Genomic DNA, 26,406 nt, shown 5'->3' on the forward strand with positions numbered 1-26,406 from the left:
AACACCTTAATGTTTACGCTTTCATTTAATTTTTTATCCGTTGTTTACAATTTTATTTAAAATAAAATTAAAATGGTTTGATTTTTTTTAAAAAGGTGATATTTGTGAAATGTTTGAAAATTCAAAATATTCATACATCCGAGGATATGTATAACAAGTATACAAAAATATTTTGAAGAGTAATGGCAAAACCCCGAGATAATGAAATCATTCTCGAGTATACCTTATTTTCATCAACATCTACTTCGATTTAGAAAAGCAGGTTTGTTTTTTTACCAAGCACAACATGAAGAGTATAATATACAACTAATTAAAAATAAATAAAATCAATCAACTGAAAAATAAAACGAAAATATATGCCATTTCACATTTCAAAATAGAGATTCTGATTTCAGATGATACACGATCAAGTGTAACCAAAAGAATTTTGCTCTATAAGAAATCATCTTCCCGGGACACAGCACAAAAATATCACGACCCGCCCTTTTTTTTTTTTTTTTTTTCCTTCTCGAGACAATGATGGAACACCCGACCGAATTAATACTCGAAATCAATGGCTAATGGCAAAGAATTAGGAAAAACCAGTACAGAGAACACCATGACTAGGAGAGAGAGAGAGAGAGAGAGAGAGAGAGAGAGAGAGAGAGAGAGAGAGAGAGAGAGCTCTTCATTTTCGTCGGGGCATTTGTTTGATCAAGAATCCTACTTAGAATTTCAAACTTCAATCCGATCGGAAATCATCGAACTCATATTGATAATGCGGCCGAAATGTCCCGATAACGAAATATGGAAATGTGACCATGCTCGCCATAAAAAGTGTGAACTACAGCAAAACAAAAGTAAAAAAAAATATTACACAAAAAGGCACAAAAATCAGGTTATCTTCGGAAAGTTTCTATAAACTCATACCATAAGAGGAAGGGTCAAGTAGCTCCAAATAGGCCACAGAGCAAAGGTGAAGCTGCGCCGGAAAAAAACATGAGAGAGAGAGAGAGAGGGTCAACAAAAACAATAGGAAATGAATACGAGGGACATATTTATTTATTTAATTTAATTCTTACAAGCAGAAAGAGGTCATGCCAAGAAGCGTGACAAAAGGAAGAGCGGACGAACAGATGACTTCCCATTTCTCGTCGGATCTCCTTTCGCTCAGCGCTATCATGCTCGTGTAACAGAATATTATGAAGTTTACGGCCACGCCCACCAACCCGAGATATAAAGGCGTTCTGCGAAAGAAAGAAAAAAATGGATATTGGACCTCCCGTTATGATTACCGGTTCAAGTGTAAAAGTAACCGAATTCACACAAATCATTTGAACGTTCACAAAGGCTCGGAGAAGTGAGTATTATTTGCGGTAAACCACAAAGAAAGAACAATATCTGCGAGTAATCGATAGTCGTATAAACAAAATCATTGAAGTTCTGAACTTTTTTTTTTTTCTTTTTCCCTTCACTGGATTCCAATGATTTTGTTACACAAATATGAACCTAGAGACAGTCTTACAGTCTTCGGTCACGAATTCTCACGCCAAATTTGACGAAAACTATTCAATACAACAGAGAAAACTAAGTTACGTCAAAGCTTTAAGGAATCAATTCCAAAATATAAAATGCAACTGAAACCTGATTCAAGAACAATGCAAAGATTCATGCTTTACACAATTTCCAAAATATCAAAGATCATACATTAAAAAAAAAGTCACTAACAAGCCAACAGAATCATGCTTTGTACATGAACCATAGGCAACAAGGCTCCAGTGCAAGAACAGTCGAAAAAACCGAGTTTTTTATTATTATTATTTTATTTTCACATCAACAGACTATCCCACAAAATAACATAAAATCAAAACAATCTCTGAATCAGATTGCTTACCTTCTGATTCTGTCATCGTGGCAAAGGAGATAGACCAAATTGGAGTGTCTGTCGCCAAAGTAGACAACGAAAGCCGCGGAGACAAGCCAAAGAACATTCTCGACAATCTCAACCTTTGACCAAATCCTCGGACTCGGCTCAAACGTGTTCCTCGGCCTCGAACACGCGTCGTCCTCGAGATCGTCGCCGCTCGAAGCGTACCCTTGGCTGTGTCTCTGTCTCATGAATCCACCGGCCGTCGGAGTCCCACCGGACATCGTGAAATCCCTAAACTACCCCTCTAACGGAAAAGAAAAGAAAGAAAGAATAGGCAAAACCCTCTTCGGAGTTGGACGAGGCTTCTTTCAGTTCAAATTTCGAGACCCATTTAGGAGAATTGCGAAAAGAAACGATCTTTCGGCGTTAGTTCGCCGCGATGAGCGAAACCCAGATCAGAGTTCTCTGATTTCACGAAAAACCCAAATGGCATTTGGGGACGAACATGCACGAGTCGAAAGTCAGACCCGGATTCTGATTTGGGGTTTCGTTCCGATTGCCCAGAATGGGGTTTTGTTCCTCTTGCGCTTGTTGCTCGAGTCAAGAATGCGAATTTTCAGTGGTTGAAAGTTGAAACGAAGATGTTCTTCTTCTGATGCACGAAAGCTGGGAAGGGTATTTTCGTAATCTGATCAACTGCTCTGTTTTCAGTTTTGTGGTGTTTTTGTTTTTTTTAGAGAGAGAGAGAGAGAGAATTGTGTAATGAAAATTTGGCTGTAGATGAATGCGACTATGTGAGTGCTTTATTTTGATGATTCGTTTGGTCCGTGTAATAATGTGTCAACTATTTTAAGGAATTGCAAACACGAATAGAACCTTCGTTCATATAGAAAGTTTTTGGGTTGGAATTTTCCATCTATTTAATTTCCCCCTTTTTTTAATCTATTCTGATATATATTTTATATTGATCTCTTTCTGTTGATGCGTCATTATTTTTGTTCCAAATAGGCGCTTCTATTTATTATTTATTTATTGTTATATATAATTGTAAACGAGTGATTCACTCGGAGTGAATAAGATGTAATGTAAATAATCTTTGTTTTTTTTATTTTTATTTTATTTTTTATTTTATGATATTGTAATGTTAACGTTCAAAACATGAACTTAATATTATAAAGATCCCTTGCTTCTCGTTGCTTGATTCGAATCTTATACTAAACAAGCAAGCAAGTCACGACTCACAAATAAAGAGTTCATTTTTATTTTATTTTTGAGATGATGAGTATCAAGATTCAAGATTATAAAATGCAAGTATGCGATGATACAACCCTTGTTAGTTGGTTTCTCATATGGGTATATCGTAGAAAATTATTTATATATGTCACAAAATATGTTTTGCAATTTGCCAGAGAGGTGAATCTTTTGTCAAATTGATTGTCCTGGGAAAAACTGTCTTTTTTTTTTTTTTTTTTTAGTGGTGACCGTTTGGCAAGCGAGAAAATGCAAAATAGTTGGATTTCACTTCCAAAAAGAAATTTGGCCGTTTTCTTCTCCTCCAATCCAGCTTGCATTTTATTAGTTATCTTCCAACTCAGGCTACCAAACAAAGAGTGGGAATGTTGTTTTTTGTCTTTATGATTGAGTTGGAAGAATGTGGAAGATAAAAGTGTACGCCAAATTAGTATTTAATACTTATCATCATCATACTTCCACATGGATAATGGATGGTATTGGGATAAGGCCATTGTATATATATATATATATATATATATATATATATATATATATATATATATATATAACAATATTGATTCATTCCATAAGCTAAATGTTTCACACCTTTTTTTTTCAAACTTGTTTAAAAAACACCTTTCGGTTTAATCAAGTATTAAAATTGGAAGAAATATTTAGATCGTGTCATGTAAAGACAAGCAAGCTATTTCAACCTGAAAATGTTTTCTTTTTTCTTCTTCTTTTTGTTAGCTTAGTAAGGAAGAGAATATTGACTCACTTTTCAAACAATGGAGTTCATATATTATACTCATTGGTCCTCATAAAATGATATGCACTTTGCCCCAAAAGGAACACGGCTAAAACTTGTGGCGTGTCCTTTGGAGTTTCTTTCTAGACAAGTTTGAAAGGAAAAAAAAAAAAAAAAATCAAACTCATTGACTTGATTTTGCTTTATAGAGAGAGGAAAGAAAAGAAAGAAAAAAGTGGGATAGGCGTGAGCTAATTGATTATTACTGGGTGAAGAAGGAAAAAACAGAGCAACGGGAGAGAGAAAGAGGTATTTAATCAATTATTGTGTGCGTATATCAAAGAATTCGATACATGTGTATAAATTTGTCATGCTTCTGAAATATAAGTTGAAATTTATGTGGTTGGTTTTTGATCTTTGGATGTTCATTATCTTTGTTCGATCAAAGAAGAAGAACATGATTAATAGATGATAGAACAAACATTTTTGTATTTAATTTAATTATTTTTGTTTTTATTTTTAATTTAACATTTTATATAAAATCACATCGTTCAACAAGATTGCGACACCTATAATTTTATTTTAAAAAAAATAACGACAAAGTAGTAACATAAATTAAAAATTACGTATTTTTGCAGAAAAAAAAGTATCTAAATGTATAAAACGAAAAACAATAACTGATAAATATTTATGCCACTATTTCCTCTTATTACTACACAACTCTTTATCCTTTTTGCTCAATCAAAATTGTGAATTGAACCAGTCCCAAAAAAAAAAAAAAAAAAAATTATTGGTACATGTTAAAAGCCTAGTCGTCACAGGGTAGTACTACCTCCGGTGCATAAACCGACCAAGTCCATGAGGGTCGAGTACAAAAGATCGAGCGATAAATGGCCTAAGAACTTCCTATATTCCGATACCCCGCCATCGGGCAAGTCCTCATTGAGTTTCCCTTCTTCGGCGAACCCGTCTTCCATGACCAGCCACCACGAGATACACCCTCGCGTGTTCTCCGGGTCCACATGTGCTACTAAGGTAAGAGTTTCACCTTGCTCGAGCTCGAACGACAAGCTGAGGAAATCTCGATTCACTTTTATTCCAACCATCAGCGCTTCTTCGTGAAGCCAACGGATAATTTGCCCCGCCACCTGTTGAAAGGATCATATAAAATCAATATAGGACCCGGGAGTATTGAGAGCAAACATTGAAACTATATGCTACAATTGTAGATGGGAAAAAGGTTATCCTCGGTTCATCATTTTATTTATTTATCTATCTTACAAGATATCCTTGAAGGCCTACTTGAGAAGAAAAATCGGTAAAATTCTGGTTACCAGCTAAAGTTTAGCTTTCAGTTGACTATTCACGACAATTTCGGTATAAAAAAAAGGAGGCTAAAAGGGTGTTATAGCTAAATAGGGAATTGAAAAATAATGGATTTGCAAAATAGCTTATATTTATCTAAAATAAGTAAAATAGCAAAAGTGTGCAAGTACTAGGATTCAACAATTTTTTTATCCTATGATTAAATTTTTTAAAAGTGATAAATTGCTTATATAAATCGTAAAAATATTTGATCAGAGTGTCTAAATATTTTGCTATTTTGCTAATCAAATAACTTCAAATGGCTATTTTGTATAATTTTTCCCTAAAATATATTAAAAAGAGAATAGAGGCTAAAAGTCCCACCTCTAGCTACTGTACAGGTAAAATAACTACGCTCATTATCTTAAACTATTTTCTCATAAACCCGGGAAATAGATCTACAACCATAGCTTAATGATTAACAATTGAAAAAATAACCCAAAAATAGCATCTATTAAATCTCCTTATCTAGCTAGGAGAAAAATAAACCACCTAAATAAATTTAAACATGATCTAACACATACCTGTTGTAGGATAATCACGGGAAGATCCGTCAAGTCACATTCGTACTTGTTCATGGAAGACGAGACTTGTTGACTATTTCCGTTGAAGACGCCAACAACGCTCGGGGCGCCTTCCCCTTCTACGCTGATGAAATCATCGGTCACGACCACCTTTGTCCGAAACTGAGACTTCGAGGTGCTCTTGATTCGATGCGTCTCTGGCGATGTTTTATTTTGTGGGCCCGCGAATAGTATGGATTCGGGAATCTTCATGAGGATTGTCCACGACGATGTTCGAGAATGCCAAGTGGGATGAGATAGTAATTGTAGATATGGCGCCCCAGAAACCTACCCGAAAAAAAAACTGAGATGATCGAGGAAAATCTTCGACACCATGAAATGGAAACAATAAAAAAAAAATTAAAAAAAAAAATGAATACCTACCAATTTTTCTAGCACCATGACGACTTTTTTCGAAAAGATCCGATGGGCCAGAGAAAGGCAGAAATGACCGAGGAGACTAGACCCTTCTTTTGCTGGCTGACCAGGTACCCGAGTAACAGTCAGAGCAGGCTTATCCTTGGCTCTTGAAAACACACGCTCGTGAAAAAGCTGTTGCAGATATATCTCACAGCTCATACGATTCGGAATGCCCTCCTTTTCGAAGCTATCGTTTTTCTCCTCTGGTAGCATCACACCATCCAACGAGTCCAAAGGCAGAATCGCATTTTCCAAGTCCTGGTTTTCGCTGCCGTTGGCTTTTTGATCATCTTGACCCGACGACTTGAGCGATATAAACACGGAGTTTGACTGACCTATGCTCAATTGCAAGTAGTTCTCTCTTATCCCGGTCACGTTGACCCCTACTGAAGGGCTAAAGGCTTCGCGGTTCACCAAATCAAACACCTGAAACCGAACAAATATTAGGACTTAGAAACATAGCAAACAGAGAGAAGGAATTTCACCTGCTCATCGAAAATGGCTTTATGCACTTGACGAAGATGTGAATGTGTCTCTTTAATAGACTCGTCATCACTGACTGCCTCTTTTTCGGTGTCCCTCGAGTGACGTGCGGACGATGCTTTCTTCTTATTGGTTTCGATATCGTCGCTCGGTTGAATGCCATAAAATCCGAATTCCAGAGAACGGCATGAGTTTTGTGATAAGTTTATTGCCAGCATTCCAGCTGGGTCGTGTTCAACGCGAACCACCGACAGAGAAGAAGGGCGATATACAGAAGCTGGATCAAATAATGTGTTGTCGAAAAGGTCGATGGTGAAGCCTTCATTGGCTGACGATGGAGCTGTGACGCGCTGCCGTTTAACTTTCCAGTTCTGCTGCAATCTATATGCTTGTCAACAACTGAAAAGCAAAATCTAGAGATACAAACAAATTCTTGGTTTTACGTTTGCATTTTCCTTTACAAATTTTGTTTAAAAAAAAAAATTAAATCATTTTCATTAGTCTACAGACAAGCGTGTGAAGTAGCTTTTAATTTGTCTGGTATACCGGAAACTGACAGACATTCTATATTACAATATAGTTCAACTTTCCAGTTCTGCTGCAATCTATATGCTTGTCAAAAACTGAGAAGTAAAGTCTAGCGAAACAAACAAATTCTTGGTCTGGTTGTGCATCTTCCTTTACAAATTTAAAAAATTAAATCATTTTCATTAGCCTTCAGACAAGCGAGTGAAGTAGCTTTTAATTTGTCTTGTATATTGGAAACTGACGGGCATCCTATATTACAATATAGTTCATAAAATAATAATTTATATAAATATGTATATATAAAAAAAACGTTTTATATCATTTTATAAAAATATAAACATTTTATAGCCTAAAACTAAGTGTTTAGCATTAATATCTAAAAATACGTGCATAAAGTTAATACAACAAAATTCCCCTGGAAACAAATTACACGAAAAATTTAAAACCAAGATAGTTTTTTTATTTTTTATTTTTTATTTTTAAAACAAACCAAGATAGTTAGTTGACTAAAAGAATTCATGCAATGCAATTCAAGTGAACTTATAAGAACTGAACTTCTATTCAAGTTAGGATGGCAAGGTAAGATAGAAACAGCTCACCTAATCAGAGCACCATAAAACCGTGCTTCTCTAGCCACCTGTTGTTCAAGAGCTTTGGCTGAATGCTTAAAATATTTACCAAGACCCTGTTAAAGAAACAAAAGAGACATAAGTCGGAAGATACACAAAAAATCAATCCAAAAACTCAGACACAATGAAAGATTTAAGTGCATAGAAATCACATCTAAAAAAAAATCTGTTAGTCAATCACCTTTTCTTGTAATGCATACAAGTTTTTACCGAGCTAATTTCAAGTTCTGAATGTCTTATCAAGCACACATATGACAATCATATAGAAGCAAAAATGAAACCAATGCCATATTATTCAAGAAATCAATCACAAAGATTTCCCGAGGAAATCAGCCGCGTGACAGTTGTTTGTCAGTCAATATTGATAAATCGTTAGTTGAACTACATTTTTCTTCTCTAGTTAATAAAATTCCTAACACAACTCCACACCAAATTATTAAACAAAAAAACAAATGGAAAAAAAAATATAGTACCCGAAAACACTGCAACTTAGTAGCAGCTGAAACAGCGAGCTCGGAGAGAACTTCGTTCGGCAACAGTTTTGGCCTCGTCATGCTAGCCACTGTTACTGCATCGTTTGCCTCTACCTACACACACCAAATAATTAATCAAATTAATAATTAATTAAACATACCCAGAGTTCGAAAGACTCTGGTATTTGCTTAGGCAAGTCAAATTCTATTTCTGCTTATTATGTTTCTCAATAGAATCACAAAGTTTATGCAATTCAGCTAATGCGAGAGAGACTCACGGTGTTAATGAGATCTACGATGACAGAGAGCTCTTGCTGAGCCGAGCGGAGATTCTCAATCATGCTCTGCCATGGCCAAGCTTGACTCGAGCTCTCCTTCGCCGAGCTTTTCTTTTGCTTCTTCTTGTCATCTTTCTCCACCGCCCACGCGAAGTCGATTCTTCGGATCAGAGAAACTCTCTTCTCGTCGTAATCCACATCGCTGCCAGAAAAAAAGTGAAGAAGAATTCGATCAATTTGAGGTCTGTTTGGTTACTGAGAAAATGAATGTAAAAAAAAAAAACCCCATTTTTATATGGGTTACGAAGTGAGAAAAAAAAAAAAAGAGATGTTTACGGAGGAAATCTTTCAGTGCCATTTTCCTCGATGGACTCCAATCGCTTGACGGGAAGCTTGTCGAGGGAGATTTGGATTTTCTCGTCCATGTATTTCGCCGGGAAATTTACAGAGAAAATTAGGGCATAGGGTTTTGAAGGGACAGTAATGGATTTGGGGCAAGTGTTCAATTAAACTTACCTCACCGCGACTTCAATTTTACTGATTTATTATTTATCTTCCGTGATAAAAGCCGACTTAACATATTATGACACCAAAAGCGAAATATTTTATAAAAACACAAAATATTAAATGAGAACGGACTAAAAAACTGGAATAACCGATCGACGAAATTGTTAAAAGCCATTGACATTAACATCGGACATACCTTTAGATGTGTGCACAATCTCATTCGGTCTGAACCGACCTCCAAACCGAACCGAACTATTTTAAATGGTCTGAAAATTTTTAGATTGGACCGGACTGTTTAAGAAATAAACCAAATCGGACCAAACCGTTATAAACCGGTTCTGTTTACACATTTTAAGCATTTTTTTTTTATTTTTTATACAAATTTAATTAGAAAATAGCAAAAAAATAATATTAACATAAATATATATATTAATTAAGATGTCCAACTCAAAGTAGTTCATTCAAATGTCTTAGAATTAATTAAAAAAAATAAAAATTAAGACGGTCCGATCTGTTCTTAATCGCGGTCTAAAGTTTTCAAACTGGACCACTCTAGGCCGGTCAAAAAAATGGACCAAATCGGATTAGACAAAAATCGTTTTTAACCGAACCGACGATTTAAAAAATCGGTGGTCCGGTCCGATTTACGGTTTTTTTATTTTATTTTTTTTAACAACTCTACATAACTCTTTGTTGGTTGGCTCCAATATCCCACATAAAAAAACTAGTTGTAAATTGGTCATAGTATTGACTGCGGTATCTGCGGTAAACTTGTTATTTTACATATATTGTTGATGATAAATAAAAAACGCAGGAAATGATTTGGGTTTGAATGCATTTATTGATATTATATTGTTGTATTTATAGCAGAGGATTACAAAACTAGAAAGAGATATAAAAGGTACATGTACATGATTTGTTACAACTAATTGCTAAAAATCATCTCCTAAATATGTGGTTTGTTATAGTCATACGGCTGATATTTTGAATACTAAATAATAATATTAAATGCCTAATAACTACAGATATACGTTAACACCCCCCTTCAAGATGGAGTCGGAGGAGAAATGTCGATGACGCCCATCTTGCTTAGAAGTCGATTAAAAACATCAGCTCCAAGTGGCTTGGTGTAGAACGTAACGAGTTGGTCCTTAGAGCGTATGTAGATTGGTGAGATGACGCCTAACGTAATTTTTTCGCGAAATAAATGACAATCAATTTCTATATGTTTTGTACGTTCGTGAAAAACAGGATTTGCAGCGATATGAATGACTGATTGATTGTCACAATGGATATGAATATGGGTATTAAGGTTAACTCCCAAATCTTTAAGAAGAAATTTAATTCAGCTATGGTTGCTGCTAATGCTCGATATTCTGCTTCAAGGGAAGACCAAGAGACAATTGGTTGTTTCTTGGATTTCCAAAATATTAGACTATCACCTAACATTGTAAAATAACCAGTGGTAGAACGTCGACTGACAACCAGCTCAATCAGAGTCGGAATACCCGACTAAATTGAGAGAGCTTGTTGAAGAAAGAAATAGTCCTTTTTTCCAACAGAGCCTTTTAAATAACGAAGAATGCGATAAGCAGCGTCGAGGTGAGCAGAATGTGGAGTTTGTAGGAATTGACTAAGAGTGTTGACAGCATACTGAATGTTAGGTCGAGTCACAGTTAAATATAAGAGCCGACCAATAAGGCGATGATAAATTGTTGCATCGGGAAGAGGAGTTCCATCATTGGGCATTAAACGAAGGTTTTGTTCCATTGGAAAAGGTGATGGTCGAGAGCCAAGCATGCCCGAGTCATGAGTAATGTATAGGGTATATTTGCGTTGGCAGAGAAAAATACATTTCTTTGAACGAGAGACCTCAATGCCGAGAAAATATCGTAAAGGCCCAAGATCCTTAATGGAGAAGGACTGAGCGAGGAAGATTTTGAGATTAGAAATATCTTTTGAGTTATTTCCTGTGATAATGATATCATCAACACAGACAAGAACAAAAAGAGAAACATCCTTGGAATTATATGTGAAGAGACTATAATTCGAAAGAGAGTGTTTGAACCCACATTTAAGAAGAGTGGTAGAGAATTTTGCAAACCATTGACGAGAGGCTTGCTTGAGACCATATATAGATTTTTGGAGCTTACATACATTTTGAGTATTATTTTTGGAAAAACTAGGAGGAAGTTTTATGTACACTTACTCGTGTAAGTCACCTTGGAGGAAAGCATTGTTAACATCAAGTTGGTGTAGAGACCAATTAAGCAATGGAAAGTAGAAGTTTGACCGTTACCAATTTAGCAACATGAGCCAAGGTATCGTGAAAATATATACCTTTTACTTGAGTGTATCCCTTAGCGACTAAACGAGCCTTATAACGCTCAATGGTACTATCTGAGTCATATTTTATCTTGTACACCCATTTACATCCAATGGGTTTCTTTCCAGATGGGAGAGGGCAAAGAGTCCAAGTATTATTAGATTCGAGGGCAAGTATTTCCTTGGCCATGGCATCACGCCAATGAGAAGATTTCATTGCCTCGGAGAAAGAGTGAGGTTCATGATTCTCAATAATATTATTGAGAAAAATCTTGTGTGAATGACTCAAACGAGAAAGTGAAAAACAAGATGCTAACGGAAAGTTAGTGGAAGAAGATACTTGAGAGCATATGTAGTCATACAAGTGACGTGGAGGACGACGAGACCGTTGAGAGGATTCACGAAGTAAATCTGAGTTGGGAGAAGCGGAAGCGGAAGCTGGAACAATATTTCATTGATACTTGATGTTGATTGTGTATCAATATTTGAAATAGCGATGTTAGGATAAGATGATGAAGTATCACTTGATAAAGCTCGTCATTTAAAGGTGTAATGGCTATTGGAATTTGATGATCAGTTTGAGATATATCTTGAAATGAGAATATCGTTTCGTGGAACATAACATCACGAGAAACATAAATTTTATGAGTTTCAGGATCATAAATTCGATAGCCCTTTTGGCCACAAGGATAACCAACAAATATTCTCGATTTTGCACGTTCATCAAATTTATGTTTGATATACATGTTTTTAGTGAAACATAAACAACCACAAACATGCAAATAAGACAAAGAGGGACTTTTTCCATATAAAAGATGATGAGGTGATTTAAATTGAAGTTTTGAGGAAGGAAGTTTATTAATTAAATGTGTGGTAGTTAATAAACATTCTCCCCAAAATGAGAGAGGTAAACCAGCCTGAAAACGCAATGATCGTGCAACATCCAGTAAGTGTCGATGTTTTCGTTCAACAACACCATTTTGTTGCGGAGTGAAAATACAATTACGTTGATGAATGATGCCGCGTTGCAAAAACCAAGTTTTAAACTTTTTAGAAGTAAATTCGAGGCAATTATCAGATCACACGGTTTGTAATTGGGGAAGAAATATTCCACCATTACTATATTGAATATTTGATAGTGATGTATTGAATTGACGACTGACTTGGGTTGAAAAATATATGAATGTTTTAAAAGTTTCAGATTTGTGTGTCATTAGATAAACCCAAGTACAACGTGAGAAATCATCAACAATTGTTAAGAAATAACGCGATCCGTTTTTAGATGGAACGGAAAAGGACCCCAAACATCAATATGTAGTAATTCAAAACATTGAGATGTGCGAGAATTTCTTGGATTAAAAGGCAAACGCGATTGTTTTGCTCGAGGACAAACATCGCAAACGAATTTTTCATTAGCTGGAATTTTTGAAAATTTATTGGAAAGAAAATCTAAACGTCCTTGAGAAGGATGACCTAGGCGTGAATGCCATAAGTTAAAATTATTACATGATTGAAGGGAAAAGGCTGAATTGAAAACATGAAAAGCATCATTATTCAAATAATAAAGACTGAGCCGCACTTCACCCCGACCAATTGTCGTCTTCAACATGCGGTCCTGAAATAAACAATGATCCAAAGAAAAATTTACATCACAATTATTGAATTTGGTTAATTGTGAAACTGATATGAGATTAAACTTGAATGAAGGAATGTAAAAAGCATTCTTGAGAATTAATGATTTTGAGATTTTTACAATTCCAATATGAGAAACAGAGACATGTGAACCATCGGGTAACTGAACATTAATAATTTTCTTGATGGCCAAATGTGAAGAAAAAATATGAAGAGAACAATATATGTGATTCGATGCTCCCGAATCGATAATCCAAGTAGGAGATGAACATGATAATATTGTACCTGCTAGATTTGCTGAAGCATTGTCATTGTTGCCTTCATTTTTGCTGAGAAGAGCCAACAACTTGTGGTACTGCTCCGCTGTGAGTGAACTTGTTGCAACCATGGGAGTGGCGGACTGGGATGCATCAGAGTGTTTTTCTTGTCTCTCGGGAAATCCGTGAATCTGATAGCATTTTTCTCGAGTATGCCCGAGCTTGTTGCAATGATCACAGAAGGGTCGTTGACGTTTCCCATTGTGGCGATTCATCTGGTTGGAGGCAGAATGGAAAGCGGCTGATTCGACGCTTGGATTAGGTCGGACATGTAGCTCTTGTTGCTTCTCCTCTTGACGGACCAGGTTGTAGATACGCTGGACCGATGGAAACGGTTCCATGAGAACAATTTGGCTACGTATCGTCGAGAAACTGTCATGGAGACCCTGCAAAAACTCCATAGACCTGTCTTGATTTTGTTGTTCAAAAATAATTTTTCCATTTCCACATATACAAGGAGATGGTGTAATAATAGAACTCAGCTCATCCCATAAAGATTTGAATTGTGTGAAATACAAAGAGACAGTCATGCCCTCTTATTTGAGAGAAGAGATAGATTGTTTAAGATGATAGATTTTTGGAGCATTGGATTGTGAAAACCGCTCATTGAGATCATACCAGATCTGAGCAACGCTATCAGTGTATAGAATGCTAGGTCGGATTTCCGGCGAGACATAGTTGAGAAGCCAGCTTCCAACCAGATCGTTGCAGCGCTGCCAATTCACCAGTGCAACTTCGTCGGTGGGACGTGGGAGAGAGCCATCCACGAATCCCAGTTTTCTCTTTGCTCGAAGCGCATGGTTATAGCCTTGCTCCACGAGCCATAGTTATCGCCAGTGAGGAGTGGGGTGACGAGGACTGAAGAAGGACTGTCGGAGTGGTGCATAGTGTATGGATCGGAGATGGGAGTGATGGAAGAGGTATTGGCAGGTTGGATATTTTCAGAAGTCATGTTGGGTTGGTAGGCTTTGCTTTGATGTGAAGAACAAAAAAAAAGAGCTTTAATGGTGCTCTGATACCATAAAAACGCAGGAAATGATTTGGGTTTGAATGCATTTAGTGATATTATACTGTTATATCTATAGCAGTAGATTACAAAACTAGAAAGAGATATAAAAGGTACACATACATGATTTGTTACAACTAATTGCTTAAAATCATCTCCTAAATATGTGGTTTGTTATAGTCATACGGCTGACTATTTTGAATACTAAATAATGATATTAAATGCCTAATAACTATAGATATACGTTAACAGTAAATATGCGGTATTTGCGATATATGAGGTATTTGCGGTTTTTGTATGGTATTTATGCGGTAAATGAAGTAATGTGCGAAATATATATTCAGATCATTATCGTGAACGTGCGGTTTGCGGAATTCTGCGCGGTTAGTGTTAAATATTGCTGAAGTTGTGGTAGATGTTGTTGTTTACGTGATCGTTGCTGTTGTTGTGCTTTATTTATGCCCAACAAAATGGGACACGTACTGAGCCTTCCAATATCCTTTATGCTTACAAAAAACACACTCCTCATACCTTCATTGAGGGCTTGGTCATGTTGCCAACCGATGACTAATGCGACACGGCAAAGACAAAATGTGTAACGGGTGGAGTCTAGTTGAGACGAACCTCTTCGACTAGCAGCTTATTGACCACATAATTAAGATAGAGGACTATGGTGAAGAATCGTCCCACGCAATCTCTCAAAGTCATCATGAAGTGCTATAAAAAACTGAAAAAATCGTTGTTCTTCACGCTTAAAATGTAAGCTTGTATTGTCTGCAATTCATCTGATTCAATCAATGCAAATTGATTTCATAACGAGTACATTACAAAATAGAATTCTTAGATGCTCATATTATTTTGCCGCCGAAGCGAGCCAAAACCACGCGTTTCGGCAGAATAATATGAACTCAACATTAAAGAAGATTGAAACAATAAACATTAAGCGAGCCACATGCAATTCACCTCACTACTACACATATTGCATTTTAAGACATTAAAAACATGTGTTAAAAATATTTCAAGTCATCCCGAAAACGACATCTAAGCGAGAGACTTAAAAAATCCATATTTTTTAAGACGTTATTAAAAAAAAAGTCTCCAAAATTTTAATAAAAATGACTCCAAATATCTAAAAACACGACTTAAAAAAGTGTCAACGTATGCTGAATAATGCTGACGTGGCAATGTTTTAATGATTTGTAAAAAATGTCTTGAAATGTAAAATAAAACAACTTCGAATCTAAAAAAAAAGTCTTAAAAATGACTCCACATAGGCAAAAAATAGCTGACACGGAAACGTTTACAAAGACTTTTTTTTTCAATATTTTATGTGGATACTTCTTTAATTTGTTTTTGGACTTTTTTTTTATATAATTTAAATTTCTTTCCTGAACATGAAAAATAAATTATGTATATTAAATGAATAAAACTTTCACGTACCAGACTCAATATTGATCCAAGAAAATCACCTTAAGAATATGTAAAGGTCATTTGCTAGACACAAAATTGTCAAGGGACAACCTATTACATAATTTCAAGCAGGGCCGGTCCATACTCACCGGGGACTCTAGGCGATTCAATATTTTGGTGCCCTATAATACTAATAAAAATTTAAATTTTCAAGGTAAAAAATGTAAATTTTTTAGAAAATGGGCAAAAAGTATAAATTTTTAGGGTAAAAAAATGTAAATTTTCTTAAAAATAGACAAAAAATGTAAAATAATTTTTTTTGGACCCAACCTGATTGGGAGCCCAAGGCACAAGCCTTGCTCGCCTTAGGTCAGGGCCGGCCCAGATTCCAAGTGACAACTAAAATCTCATCCTTCACTTGCAAATCTCTCCAAATTAGCTTGGCTAGGTTTGTGATCTTCATGAAACTAGGACTCGATGGACTCCACTGAAACAAAAAACCACTTGGCAGTCTACATTATTATTCTGTATCATCTTCATATTTCTATGGTTCACTGAAGATTTTTCAAGCGATCAACGGTTGGAAAAACCATCATAACAACAGCTTCATTGAACTAAACATTATCTTTTTTATTCTTTCTTATTTCTCAAGGAACTCTCTTTGATCTTCAACAGTTTCAGTATAATTTTTTTTCGAGTCATCCTCCTATCAAAACTCTCTTGAATGAGTGAGAATTAGAATAAGAAAGATTAAAAAACACTATCATGAATAAAAAGTGGAGAAATAGAAAGAGGGAGTGAGGGAGACAATGACAAAGTGAGAGAGACCTGGAATAACACATGAATTAATATTAGCACAAGAAAAATATTATCTTGCAAAAATGGGCTCTCTCAAATCAAGAAAAAGGAAACTATTAATATCAGCAACTCGGAGGAATGAATTTAATTCAACACTTTTGATATATCAAAAGATAAATTAAATATAGTATTTTTCAATGTAAAATGAAATATATATATATATATATATATATATATATATATATATATATATATTGAAAAGAAAAATTAAAAAAATTGATATTTGAGGATAATCCGTCCCTGACTACAAATAGTGAATTGCAAATCTTTCAACTTGATCAAATAGTCACTTACAGCTAACCGGCAACTTGAACTAGCATTTCGGTGTCTTATTCATTTAAAATTACAGCTTCTTTTTTTCTTCTTCTTAAAATCTGGTCAACCAGTTTTGTAAGAAACGTACTGAGACCATTCACTGATTTGTTTTTTACTGGGAAAATTTTTTCATCCATCTCTCTTACATTGGATAGACAAAGTTAGTCAATATAGTAACGCGGTTTCTTATACACCACTCATACCCCCCCCCCCCCCCCCCCCCCCCCCCCCCCCCCCCCCCCCAAAAAAAGAAAAATCAACGAGAAGTGTACTATTGATCAAATGCTACTTTCTCTCTGAAACTTGAAAGGTTTTATTTCGTTTAATTAAATCAGATCACAGTGAAACAATGGCAGAAGAGACGTTCCTGCGACCCGTGATTGAGAAACTGATTGATCTTCTGATCGAAGAATCCAAGTCGTTGAGAGGAGTTAAGAAGCAAGTGAAGAGTCTGCAAAAGGAGTTGGAGATCTTGGAGCCTCTTCTCCGTGACGCCGAAGCCAAGTCAGCCAAAGGAGAGCTCAGCGACGCCACGGACGTGTGGCTGAGACAGCTCAGAGAGGAAGCCGAGCGCATCGAAGACATCATCGACGAATATGCTTATTATGCCGAGCATCTTCGTCAAGATCAAGTTGGCTTCCTCGGATCTCTGTGCAACGCTGTTCGCCACTTTAAGCGCTTTAAAACGCGACGTGTCTTAGCCTCAGAGATTCAAGAAGTCAAAGAGTCGTTGCAAGAAATCAAAGACAGAGGTCTGAGCTACGGGCTGAGACCCTTCGAGCAAGGCGGATCGAGTGGAAGGGAGGGAAATTCACGCATCGACCCTCGTATCGGTTCGCTCTTTCTTGATGACAACGAGCTTGTTGGCATTGGATCTCTGTCGGCGGAGCTCGTGAGTACTTTGGTGGAAGGCTCGTCTGACCGTACGGTGATTTCACTTGTGGGAGAAGGCGGGATCGGAAAAACGACTCTTGCCAGGAAAGTGTACAACGATGTTGTGGAGAAAGGATTCTTTGACATTCATGTTTGGGTCACCGTGTCCCAATCCTACGACATCGACAAGATTCTCAAGATTCTTATGACTAAGGTCTGCCAATCTGGAGTAGAAATCATTGCCGTCGAAGACGCCTTCACTGGCTTGAGAAGCTCATTGCAAGAAAAGAGGTACTTAATTATTTTTGACGATGTTTGGCAAACTGATTTTTGGAGTGTCATTAAGCATGCCTTTCCTAATAGTAGTAATGATAGTAAGATACTTATCACGACACGTAAGTCTACAGTCGTAGAATCGTTCAAGTCACAATCACGTAAAATGGTTGTCAAAGAGCTAAAGACTTGGTCTACAGAACAAGCCTGGGAGTTGTTTTGTAGAAAAGCATTTCCATTCTCGGGTTGTCCATCCGAGTTGGAAAATTTGTCACATGAAGTTTTAAGTAAATGCCAAGGGTTGCCTCTTGCAGTTGTTGCTGTAGCTGGTTTGTTGTCGAAAAAGAAGCTTTGCAGACTAGAATGGCAAAGAGTACTTGACAATCTCAATTGTGAATTTGAAGAACAATGTGAGCTCTCAAGTGTTTCTAAAGTTCTTTTGCTCAGCTATCATGATTTGTCGTACCATCTTAAAATGTGCTTCTTGTACTTTGGTGTTTTTCCGGAAGACTTTTCCATTCATGAAGAAAGATTATGCAGAATTTGGATTGCTGAAGGTTTCTTTCAGTTGAGAAAAGACAAGACGTTGGAGCAAATCGCTACCGAGAGCTTGACTGAGCTTATTAGTAGAAACTTGGTTTCATGTGAGTTGGAATATGGATATAGAAAATTTTGCAAAGTGCATGATTTGATACGAGACGTTATCCAAAAGAGAGCTAGTGGTTTGAGTTTTTATCAATTATTTGACCAAAAAAGGCCAAGTTTTAAAAATAAGAGTCGGCGCTTGATAATTCACAATTCTACGGAGAATGTTCTTGAAAGTGTGTGTGATTTGAAGATTCGCTCAATTATTCTTGTCAACACTAACGAAGTGCCAGACTCTTTTGTAGTTGGTCTATTTAAAAACTGTAAACTCTTGAAGGTGGTTGATTTTGAAGAAACTCCTATTGATAATGTATCAGACATAGGTAATTTATTACACCTCAAGTACTTAAATCTGAGTGGCTCAAAAGTGAAGACTCTCCCAAAGTCATTGAAAAAGCTACGTAATCTGCAAACATTGAATATCGGTAATACTTTAGTACGGGAGCTGCCACGTGAGATCAACAAATTGCAAAAACTGCGTCACATTTCATGCCAGACTTTTGATGGAGATCTAAAATTTAGCGTAAAGTCATATATTGGTGTGAGGATGCATGAAGGCATTGGAGTGTTGGGAGAATTACAAACACTACTTAGAGTTGATGCAGATTCGGGCGATGTTGGTTTCATGAAAGAGCTACAAAGGATGAGTAAATTGAAATGTTTTGGCATTTCAAAAGTGGGTGTAGAGACATGTAAAGTCCTTTGGAAGTCTATTGAGAAAATGAACGACCTTGAAGAGTTATTTATAGCCTCAAACAACAATAAAGAGGTCTTAGATTTAAACTGCGTGTTGTCTCCTCCTCTTACTTTGCGATATTTCCAGTTGAATTGTCGACTACATCAATTGCCAACTTGGGTTTCCGAGCTCCAGAATTTGCAAGGTCTTGACTTACATTTCTCGAGGTTAGTCGACGAGCCGGTGAAATGCCTCAAAGGTTTGCGCAATTTGGCATACTTGCGCATGTACAAGGCATACGATGGAGAGGAATTACAGTTTGAGGAAGGCAGTTTTCCAAAGCTAAAGAAACTTCGTTTAAGGTGTTTAAAAGGGCTAAAGGTGATTAAGATTGAAAAAGGAGCACTGCCTCTTCTCGAGGCATTAAACATCGGACCTTCCCCTCTAATGAAGGAAATTCCTAGCGATCTTCAAAACCTAACAAACCTTAAATCCCTTCAAGTTTACGATATGCCAATGAAATTCGTGAATGCTCTACAACCTCGTGGAGGCTCCGAATACTTCAAAATTCAGCACATATCTTCGGTCACTTTCTGGTACTACCAAGGCAAAGGATTCCTTCACAACTCTTACAAACTTGGTAGCACAGATCTGTTGCAGCATCTACAAGGACAACAATGATGTAAGCAATGTTTCAACCTTTAAATCAATACTCGTGCAATTTCAATTTGCTTGAATTAAATTTGATATCGAATCATTTTAATCAATTTTCTCAGGGAAAGTGGACACCATCACAGATCACAGGATCATGTGATCATTTCGAGTGGAGCAAAAATGCAGTTCTAGATGACAACAAAAAGAATCAACACTTCTAATGAAAAACTTGAGTGAAGAATTGAACATTTTATAATGCTTTGATTTGTTTTTTATGCTTTGCTTTTTATATTCATTTGAAACTCAATTTGAAGACGTTGTCAACTCTTTCTACTTAATACTATTTTAGTCAATCTTTATTCAGAACCTAATAATCTCATGTTCAGCCTTTTTTTTTACCATACATATAAACCTATCTTTTGTGGGTACACAATCAGATAAAAAAAAGCAACTATAGAAGTTACCAACTTGCAGCCAATAAAGGTTATTCTTTATACAAGATTTCAAGAATCTTTTTAACTATAATATATATATATATATATATATATATATATATATATATATATATATATATATATATATATATTATATACCTGCGGCTTGGAGATGTTTAATGCATTTTTTATAATGATAAATTAAATATATTCATAAATATATAAGTGAAAGAAGCGTAAATAACTATATTAATCTTTTTGGAATCGCCATAATTATATGAGTTAAATTTGAAAATGTTTATCCATTGAACATGAATCAAGGTATTAAGCATCATATAATTATATAAATTGCTCAATTAAATTTTATATATTGCTCAATACAAATTTTATATATTGCTCAAGACAAATAAGAACAATCATATATATAATCTTTCAAACTTTGGCCCCGTTTGACATAACTTTGTTTTTAAAAAACGTGTTTTTAGATTCAGTTTTTGAAAAAAAACTGTTTTTTTCAAAAACTGACAAGGTGTTTGGTAAACTGTTTATAAAACAGTTGTTGCTGGTAACAAAAACTGATTTAGCGTATGGTAAAATAAATATATATAGTAAAAAGACTAAAATAGACATGTTTTTAATAATTAAATAATAATTATTAATATGCGTATTTATATATATATATATATATATATATATATATATATGAATAATATCAATTGCTTCTTGCTTATCAAAATTCAAAATAGATACATCTAGTACTAAATTAGTCACGAATTGAGTTGATTTTGTAACACATTGGTCAAAAACCGATTATAATTCTTGACCGATTTGATATTAGATATATCAATATTTGGAATTTCGTTGTTTTTTGATTAGTGACAAGCAAATGATATTATTGCCGTCAATTTCCGTAAAAATTGTCTACAATGTCCATTCACATATTTTTTTTTTTGCGATAATGCTTTATAAAGAATAAAAAAAAAAAACGGTAAGAACAACCTCTACTCTACGCTATATGCCTCGTTGAGATAAAGATAACACTTTCCTTCTTGTCATTCGCTCGCGCGTGTGTTCTGCGTTATGCATCTCTAAACATTAATATTATGTGTTCATTTCTGCTGCTTTTTCAGTCGTCTACATAATGTGTTACTATTTGTACCAAGCACGCACTCTATGTGCTCGATGAAATGCCTAAACTAAAGAAGAAGAAGAAGAAGAAATCAGTTTCTTGAAGAAGCAATAGTAAGTACTCTTTGAGTGATTGTGGAGAATTTCAACTGATTGATTATATTGCTGTTAATTCGTCGCGCTATCCTGAATGTGAAAGGAGAAAAAAAGTGAAGAGTTTCGCTCCCCGAAATATAATCACTTGAAAGGTTCTCAATTCAAGAATTATAAACTGCTCATTATATCTTAATGACTAAAAACATGCAGAGAGTTGTGTTGTTGAGCAATGAGCGCTCCTCTCCTTCCGAGTGTCTCTCCTCTTGCTTCTCTTCCGAATCAAAATCCGAAACATCCGTCACTGCCTCGCAAGGTTTGTTCTTTTTCTCTTTATCTACCGGAAGACAGAGACCAAAGGTAGAGTCTTTAGCTCTCTTGACATCTATCGCCTCTGCACACACAGATTCTCCGCCGATGGGACCGAAACCGAGTTCCCGAGTTGAGTTCGGTCTCAATCTCAACCAAACCTGAACTCGTCCACCCCTACGACGACACAACAGAATCAAGCATAGCAGAATTCGAGCGTCTCTGGGATCAGCTCTTGTACAGCTCGTCCCTCCCCTCGCCCGAGACCCTAACCGAGATCTTCCGCTCCTTAGCGAAGTCGGGGCACTTCCACCGAATCTCCCGCATCCTCTCCCAGCTCCGTGACTCCCCGTGCTTCCAGCCCGCCTTCTCTGTAGCCATCTCCACCTTCGCCGACTCGGGCCAGGCCCGACACATGGAAGAAGCCATTGCCTCCTCGGGCCTCGTGCTCGACTCGGCTGCCGCCAACGCCCGCCTCCGCTGCCACGCCGTCCGGGGAGCCCTCCCGGAGATGGAGGCCGCCTACGCTTCCCTCCGCCGCTCCGGCTTCTGCATCGACACCGCTGGGATCCGAGCCGCGGCGTCCGCTTACCTCAGGTAAACAAGGGCTGGCCCAAACTCACCGGGGACTCTAGGCGATTCAATATTTTTGGGCCCTATAATACTAATAAAAATTTAAATTTTCAGGGTAAAAAAATGTAAATTTTTTTAAAAAATTGGCCAAAAGTGTAAATTTTTAGAGTAAACAAAATGTAAATTCTCTTAAAAATAGGCAAAAAGTGTAAAATAATTTTTTTTGGGCCCAATCCAATTGAGGGCCCAAGGCACAAGCCTTGCCCGCCTTAGGTCAGGGCCGACCCTGCAGGTAAAGATGGTTAGAAGAAGGATTTACCTGAGGTTAGGATATTTTTGGGGGTTTTTTTTTTTTAAAGAAAATAAAAGTTAACCGAGGTTTAACTGTTTTTTAAGGGGATTTTGGTTATGGTAAAACTTGAATGGAAAATTCAAAGGCTTTGGGATATAGCCTTTTCCGCAATATTGGTTTTTGGCTTGCTACCCTTGAGCCCGAGTTTCGTTCCTATAATCTAGCTTCCCTTTCTAGAGATTTGCCTAAAAGCTTTCTTTTTTTCTCTTTTTATATTAATTGAGTTCTTCTAAAAAAAAAATATGGAAAATTCAAGGGCGATGTAAGCGAGGTGTGACCGAAATGACATCTTCAATCTCAGGCGCCGGAGACTTCACGAGCTGAGGGAGTTTGCGAGGGCGGTCGGGTTGACTCGGACAGATACCGGCACGTTGACGTGGAACCTCGTCCTCCTCTCCTATGCGGCCGGGTTCAAGATGAAGAGCCTACAAAGGGAGTTTCTTAGGATGGTCGGGTCCGGGGTCGTGCCAGACTTGACGACGTTTAATGTCAGAGCGCTCGCGTTCTCGAGGATGTCGATGATGTGGGACCTCCATTTGAGCATCGAGCACATGAGGCGGGACCGAGTCCGGCCCGACCTCGTGACCTACGGCTGCGTGGTCGACGCCTACGCGGAGGGCCGGCTCATGAGGAACTTGGGGTTCGCTCTGGACGCTTTGGAGGAGAGTAAACGGTCCAAGGTGGGTCCCACAGTGGGGACGGACCCTCTAGTTTTCGAGGGGATGGGCAAAGGGGATTTCCACTCGAGCTGCGAGGCGTTCTTGGAGTTCTCGAAGCAGGCTGACTGGACGTATCGGAAGCTCGTCCACGTGTACGAGAAGAAGCTCCATAGGAGGGACCAGATCTTTTGGAATTACTAACTCTGATCATGCCTTGCTATTGTGCAAGTAATCTCCTTTTTATGGCGTTTTGGTTGGCTTAAGGTATGAAAACAATACACATCATGTTGCCGTTTAAGATTTGAGTCTTTACAATAGATGTTAGCTCGGTGATAAACACATCGACGAACACCAAAGAGGTTATGATTCAGGTTACGATAATTCTAACGATACGAGTTTTCGGTCATTAATCTTTGTTAGATTCAACTGGTATAAAAGAGAGGAAAAAGAGATATGAGCTAATTTTATACATATTATCACTGACATTAATTTGTTTACATTAGGGACATTAAAGAAAAAAATAAGATATCATATTTTTCTAAGTAATTTATTTTCGTTCTATATTTATCTTTGAAGCTTTATGCAAATGTGTATCGAGATTGCAAGAATAAGACAACTGCTCTGACAAATTTCTAGTTTTCGTTTGAATTAATTATAGTTTTACCATCTGAATTATGGCACTATTTTCGAATATCTCCCGGCACTTTTGAATTTATTTATTTGCCTTTTCAACTTTAATTTTTGCAATTTAGGGGCTGTTTGGTTAACTTTTCCAAAACCGTTTTCTGTTTTCTGATTATAAATTCTAAAAAACAGTTTTAGAAAACCTGTTTGGTTATAAATTCAGAAAATAGATTTAGAATCATGTTTCTGTTTTCTTTGAAATTTGTTTAGAAAACAGAAAACAATGAAAAGTTGTTTTCTATTTTATCTCTATACAATTGAATGGAAAACATAACCAAACAACATTTAAAATATTCTGAAACGTAATTCTAAATCTGTTTTTTAAATTTAAAAATTAGAATAAAAAAACAGAATTTAAAAACAGAAAACGAGTTTAGAAAACTAAACCAAACGGCCCCTTAAGTCTTTCCGTCAAATTTTCTATCAAAACATCAGTTTAAATTGCACAATTTGAACACGTGATAACTGAAACAGAGAAAATTATGATTATGCCCTTCTCTCTCCTTTATACACTATTTTTTATTCAATTCTCTTTTTTTTTTTTAATAAGTAAAGAATTTATAAGTTTACTAATGAAATGGTTAGTAAAAGCAGAAAAAGAAGACTCCTGAAGAAGACTCTGTCTATCTTAAGAGGAAAACAAAGCCCTTTCTTTTATTTCCGTTTCTTTTTTGGAATGGAAATGGTGCTTTAAAAAAAATATATCAATTTCATTCTTATAAAAAGACAAAGTTTCAAAAGCCTAGATCCAAGAATGGTGAACTGAGAGAGAAATTTTATTAAGTGGGCTTAATAGTTGATTAAATATCAAGATTAGACTCTAACTTTTAAAAATATCAAAAAAATGGACTTTTATACCCAAAACGGACAAAAATGCCCCTCTGACCATATAAACCTCAACTACTCTAAAAAATAAATTCATTTTAACTCTTCAATCTTCTCTCTATCTCTCAAATCCTCTCTACTTAAGTGGCTTTCGTGGAATCATGTGTAAGATTACTTACTTAGTCATTTTAAATAACTTGTGATTGAATATGATAGAATGTAAGAATAAAAATGATCAGATCTGAAGTACATAGTAAAAAATCTGGGTTTTTACTTTTTTGTATGATGGTATACGATATGATAGGATGAGATTTAACTTTTTTATACGATGAAATTTAAATAAATTTTTTGATTTGTACGATGTTGTACGATGCTGTAGATGCATTGCTGTACGATGCTGTGTGATGATGTACGATGTTGTACGATGACGTACGATATGGTACGATGCTGTACGATACAGAAGCTAATTTTGCATAGTTTGGCTATTTTTTTTGCAGTTTTTATTATGGTTAACGGCACTCGGGAGAAGGAAGAACACTTATGGAGGTTCAACAATGCAGATACGCGTGGATTCGTAGTTTCGAAAGAGATAACGTACACAGAGTTAGTGGATTTGATATACGAGAAGCTCGATGTAGACAAATTCGCGTTCGACTTAAAACTCGAAGTCCCATACGCAATGGGTACGATTCCGATAGCTTATACTGTTTTGAAGGACGATGGTGACGTTTTGTATTATATGAACCACAAAAAATCTAAACATGTTTTTTTTAACTTAAAATATGTTTATAAGTTACTATTACATACCAAAAAAATTTAAACAACATCCACCATTACAAAATCACGAGACAACCCTTCCATAGAATAAGTCGACACACCATTTCTTCCGGAACGTTCTTATATGTGCACTTTGAAGTGTGTCAAACGATTCGTTCAATACTAGGTGCTCGATGTACTTCGCTGCAAACATCCCGCAATCACCGCTACAAAAAAAAATATACAAACAAGTTAGTATAAATACTTGTCAACAATTTTAGACTTGTCAACTATTTTAGACTTGTCAAAAAATTTGTTAAAAATTTTAGACTTGTTTGAACTTCAAACTTATAAAAAAAAATCTAAACTTGTTTTGAACTTAAAACTTGTAAAAAATGTTAACATTTTTTAAACTTAAAACCTGTCAACAATTTTAGACTTGTTTGAACTTAAAACTTATAAAAAAATCTAAACTTGTTTTGAACTTAAAACTTGTAAAAAAATGTAAATTTTTTTTAAACTTAAAAACCTGT

At 36.2% G+C, this 26,406-nt stretch overlaps 4 protein-coding genes across 8 annotated transcripts; 2 read left to right on the plus strand and 2 right to left on the minus strand.

Annotated features, from left to right (window-relative positions):
* Positions 1 to 335: 335 nt before the first annotated feature.
* LOC149398082 (testis- and ovary-specific PAZ domain protein) lies at positions 336 to 2,687 on the minus strand. The gene is made up of 4 exons (XM_089614079.1): positions 1,874 to 2,687; positions 1,062 to 1,226; positions 910 to 961; positions 336 to 823 (listed from the first exon to the last, which is right to left on the minus strand). The coding sequence occupies exons 1-4, from the start codon at positions 2,128 to 2,130 to the stop codon at positions 722 to 724; spliced, it is 576 nt and encodes a 191-aa protein (XP_089470205.1). The 5' UTR covers positions 2,131 to 2,687; the 3' UTR covers positions 336 to 721.
* A 1,756-nt stretch (positions 2,688 to 4,443) lies between these two features.
* LOC149398083 (RNA polymerase II transcription mediator) lies at positions 4,444 to 9,095 on the minus strand. The gene is made up of 8 exons (XM_089615848.1): positions 8,906 to 9,095; positions 8,570 to 8,771; positions 8,292 to 8,405; positions 7,789 to 7,874; positions 6,664 to 7,042; positions 6,143 to 6,604; positions 5,720 to 6,046; positions 4,444 to 4,978 (listed from the first exon to the last, which is right to left on the minus strand). The coding sequence occupies exons 1-8, from the start codon at positions 8,992 to 8,994 to the stop codon at positions 4,646 to 4,648; spliced, it is 1,992 nt and encodes a 663-aa protein (XP_089471974.1). The 5' UTR covers positions 8,995 to 9,095; the 3' UTR covers positions 4,444 to 4,645.
* Positions 9,096 to 17,205: 8,110 nt separating this feature from the next.
* On the plus strand, positions 17,206 to 20,420 carry LOC149398084 (disease resistance protein RPM1-like). 4 transcript variants are annotated; one of them, XM_089615857.1, is made up of 3 exons: positions 17,206 to 18,103; positions 18,400 to 18,495; positions 18,626 to 18,678. In XM_089615857.1, exons 1-2 carry the CDS (start codon positions 17,289 to 17,291, stop codon positions 18,464 to 18,466), a joined length of 882 nt encoding a protein of 293 aa, XP_089471983.1. In that variant the 5' UTR covers positions 17,206 to 17,288; the 3' UTR covers positions 18,467 to 18,495; positions 18,626 to 18,678. The 4 variants fall into 4 exon arrangements, with proteins under 4 accessions (XP_089471983.1, XP_089471980.1, XP_089471981.1 ...); XM_089615854.1 differs by adding an exon at positions 20,183 to 20,420 and having other exon boundaries at positions 17,206 to 20,088; XM_089615855.1 differs by having other exon boundaries at positions 17,206 to 18,495.
* Positions 20,421 to 21,517: 1,097 nt separating this feature from the next.
* On the plus strand, positions 21,518 to 25,659 carry LOC149398085 (Pentatricopeptide repeat (PPR) superfamily protein). Of its 2 annotated transcripts, XR_016297240.1 has the most exons (5): positions 21,518 to 21,736; positions 21,929 to 22,031; positions 22,122 to 22,621; positions 23,251 to 23,872; positions 25,615 to 25,659. XR_016297240.1 is itself a non-coding variant. In XM_089615858.1 (4 exons), exons 2-4 carry the CDS (start codon positions 21,948 to 21,950, stop codon positions 23,807 to 23,809), a joined length of 1,143 nt encoding a protein of 380 aa, XP_089471984.1. In that variant the 5' UTR covers positions 21,518 to 21,736; positions 21,929 to 21,947; the 3' UTR covers positions 23,810 to 24,257. The 2 variants fall into 2 exon arrangements, 1 of the variants encoding a protein (XP_089471984.1); XM_089615858.1 differs by lacking the exon at positions 25,615 to 25,659 and having other exon boundaries at positions 23,251 to 24,257.
* Positions 25,660 to 26,406: the final 747 nt, after the last annotated feature.

This window comes from Urtica dioica, chromosome 5, assembly GCF_054948205.1.
Source record: "Urtica dioica subsp. dioica isolate 48M chromosome 5, U.dioica_male_clone48M_v1_H2, whole genome shotgun sequence".
NCBI lineage: Eukaryota > Viridiplantae > Streptophyta > Magnoliopsida > Rosales > Urticaceae > Urtica > Urtica dioica.

Excerpts from the sequence above, each read along its gene's own strand:
- LOC149398082 (XM_089614079.1), bottom strand. The coding sequence starts at position 2,130 with ATGTCCGGTGGGACTCCGACGGCCGGTGGATTCATGAGACAGAGACAC. Across the intron at positions 1,227-1,873 it reads CACGATGACAGAATCAGAAG|AACGCCTTTATATCTCGGGT; the intron begins GTAAGCAATCTG and ends TTTCTTTCGCAG. Across the intron at positions 962-1,061 it reads GGCATGACCTCTTTCTGCTT|CTTCACCTTTGCTCTGTGGC; the intron begins GTAAGAATTAAA and ends TTTCCGGCGCAG.
- LOC149398083 (XM_089615848.1), bottom strand. The coding sequence starts at position 8,994 with ATGGACGAGAAAATCCAAATCTCCCTCGACAAGCTTCCCGTCAAGCGA. Across the intron at positions 8,406-8,569 it reads TCGTAGATCTCATTAACACC|GTAGAGGCAAACGATGCAGT; the intron begins GTGAGTCTCTCT and ends TGGTGTGTGTAG. Across the intron at positions 7,875-8,291 it reads CTAAGTTGCAGTGTTTTCGG|GGTCTTGGTAAATATTTTAA; the intron begins GTACTATATTTT and ends TTTCTTTAACAG.
- LOC149398084 (XM_089615854.1), top strand. The coding sequence starts at position 17,289 with ATGGCAGAAGAGACGTTCCTGCGACCCGTGATTGAGAAACTGATTGAT.
- LOC149398085 (XM_089615858.1), top strand. The coding sequence starts at position 21,948 with ATGAGCGCTCCTCTCCTTCCGAGTGTCTCTCCTCTTGCTTCTCTTCCG. Across the intron at positions 22,032-22,121 it reads ATCCGTCACTGCCTCGCAAG|ATTCTCCGCCGATGGGACCG; the intron begins GTTTGTTCTTTT and ends CTGCACACACAG. Across the intron at positions 22,622-23,250 it reads GCGGCGTCCGCTTACCTCAG|GCGCCGGAGACTTCACGAGC; the intron begins GTAAACAAGGGC and ends CTTCAATCTCAG.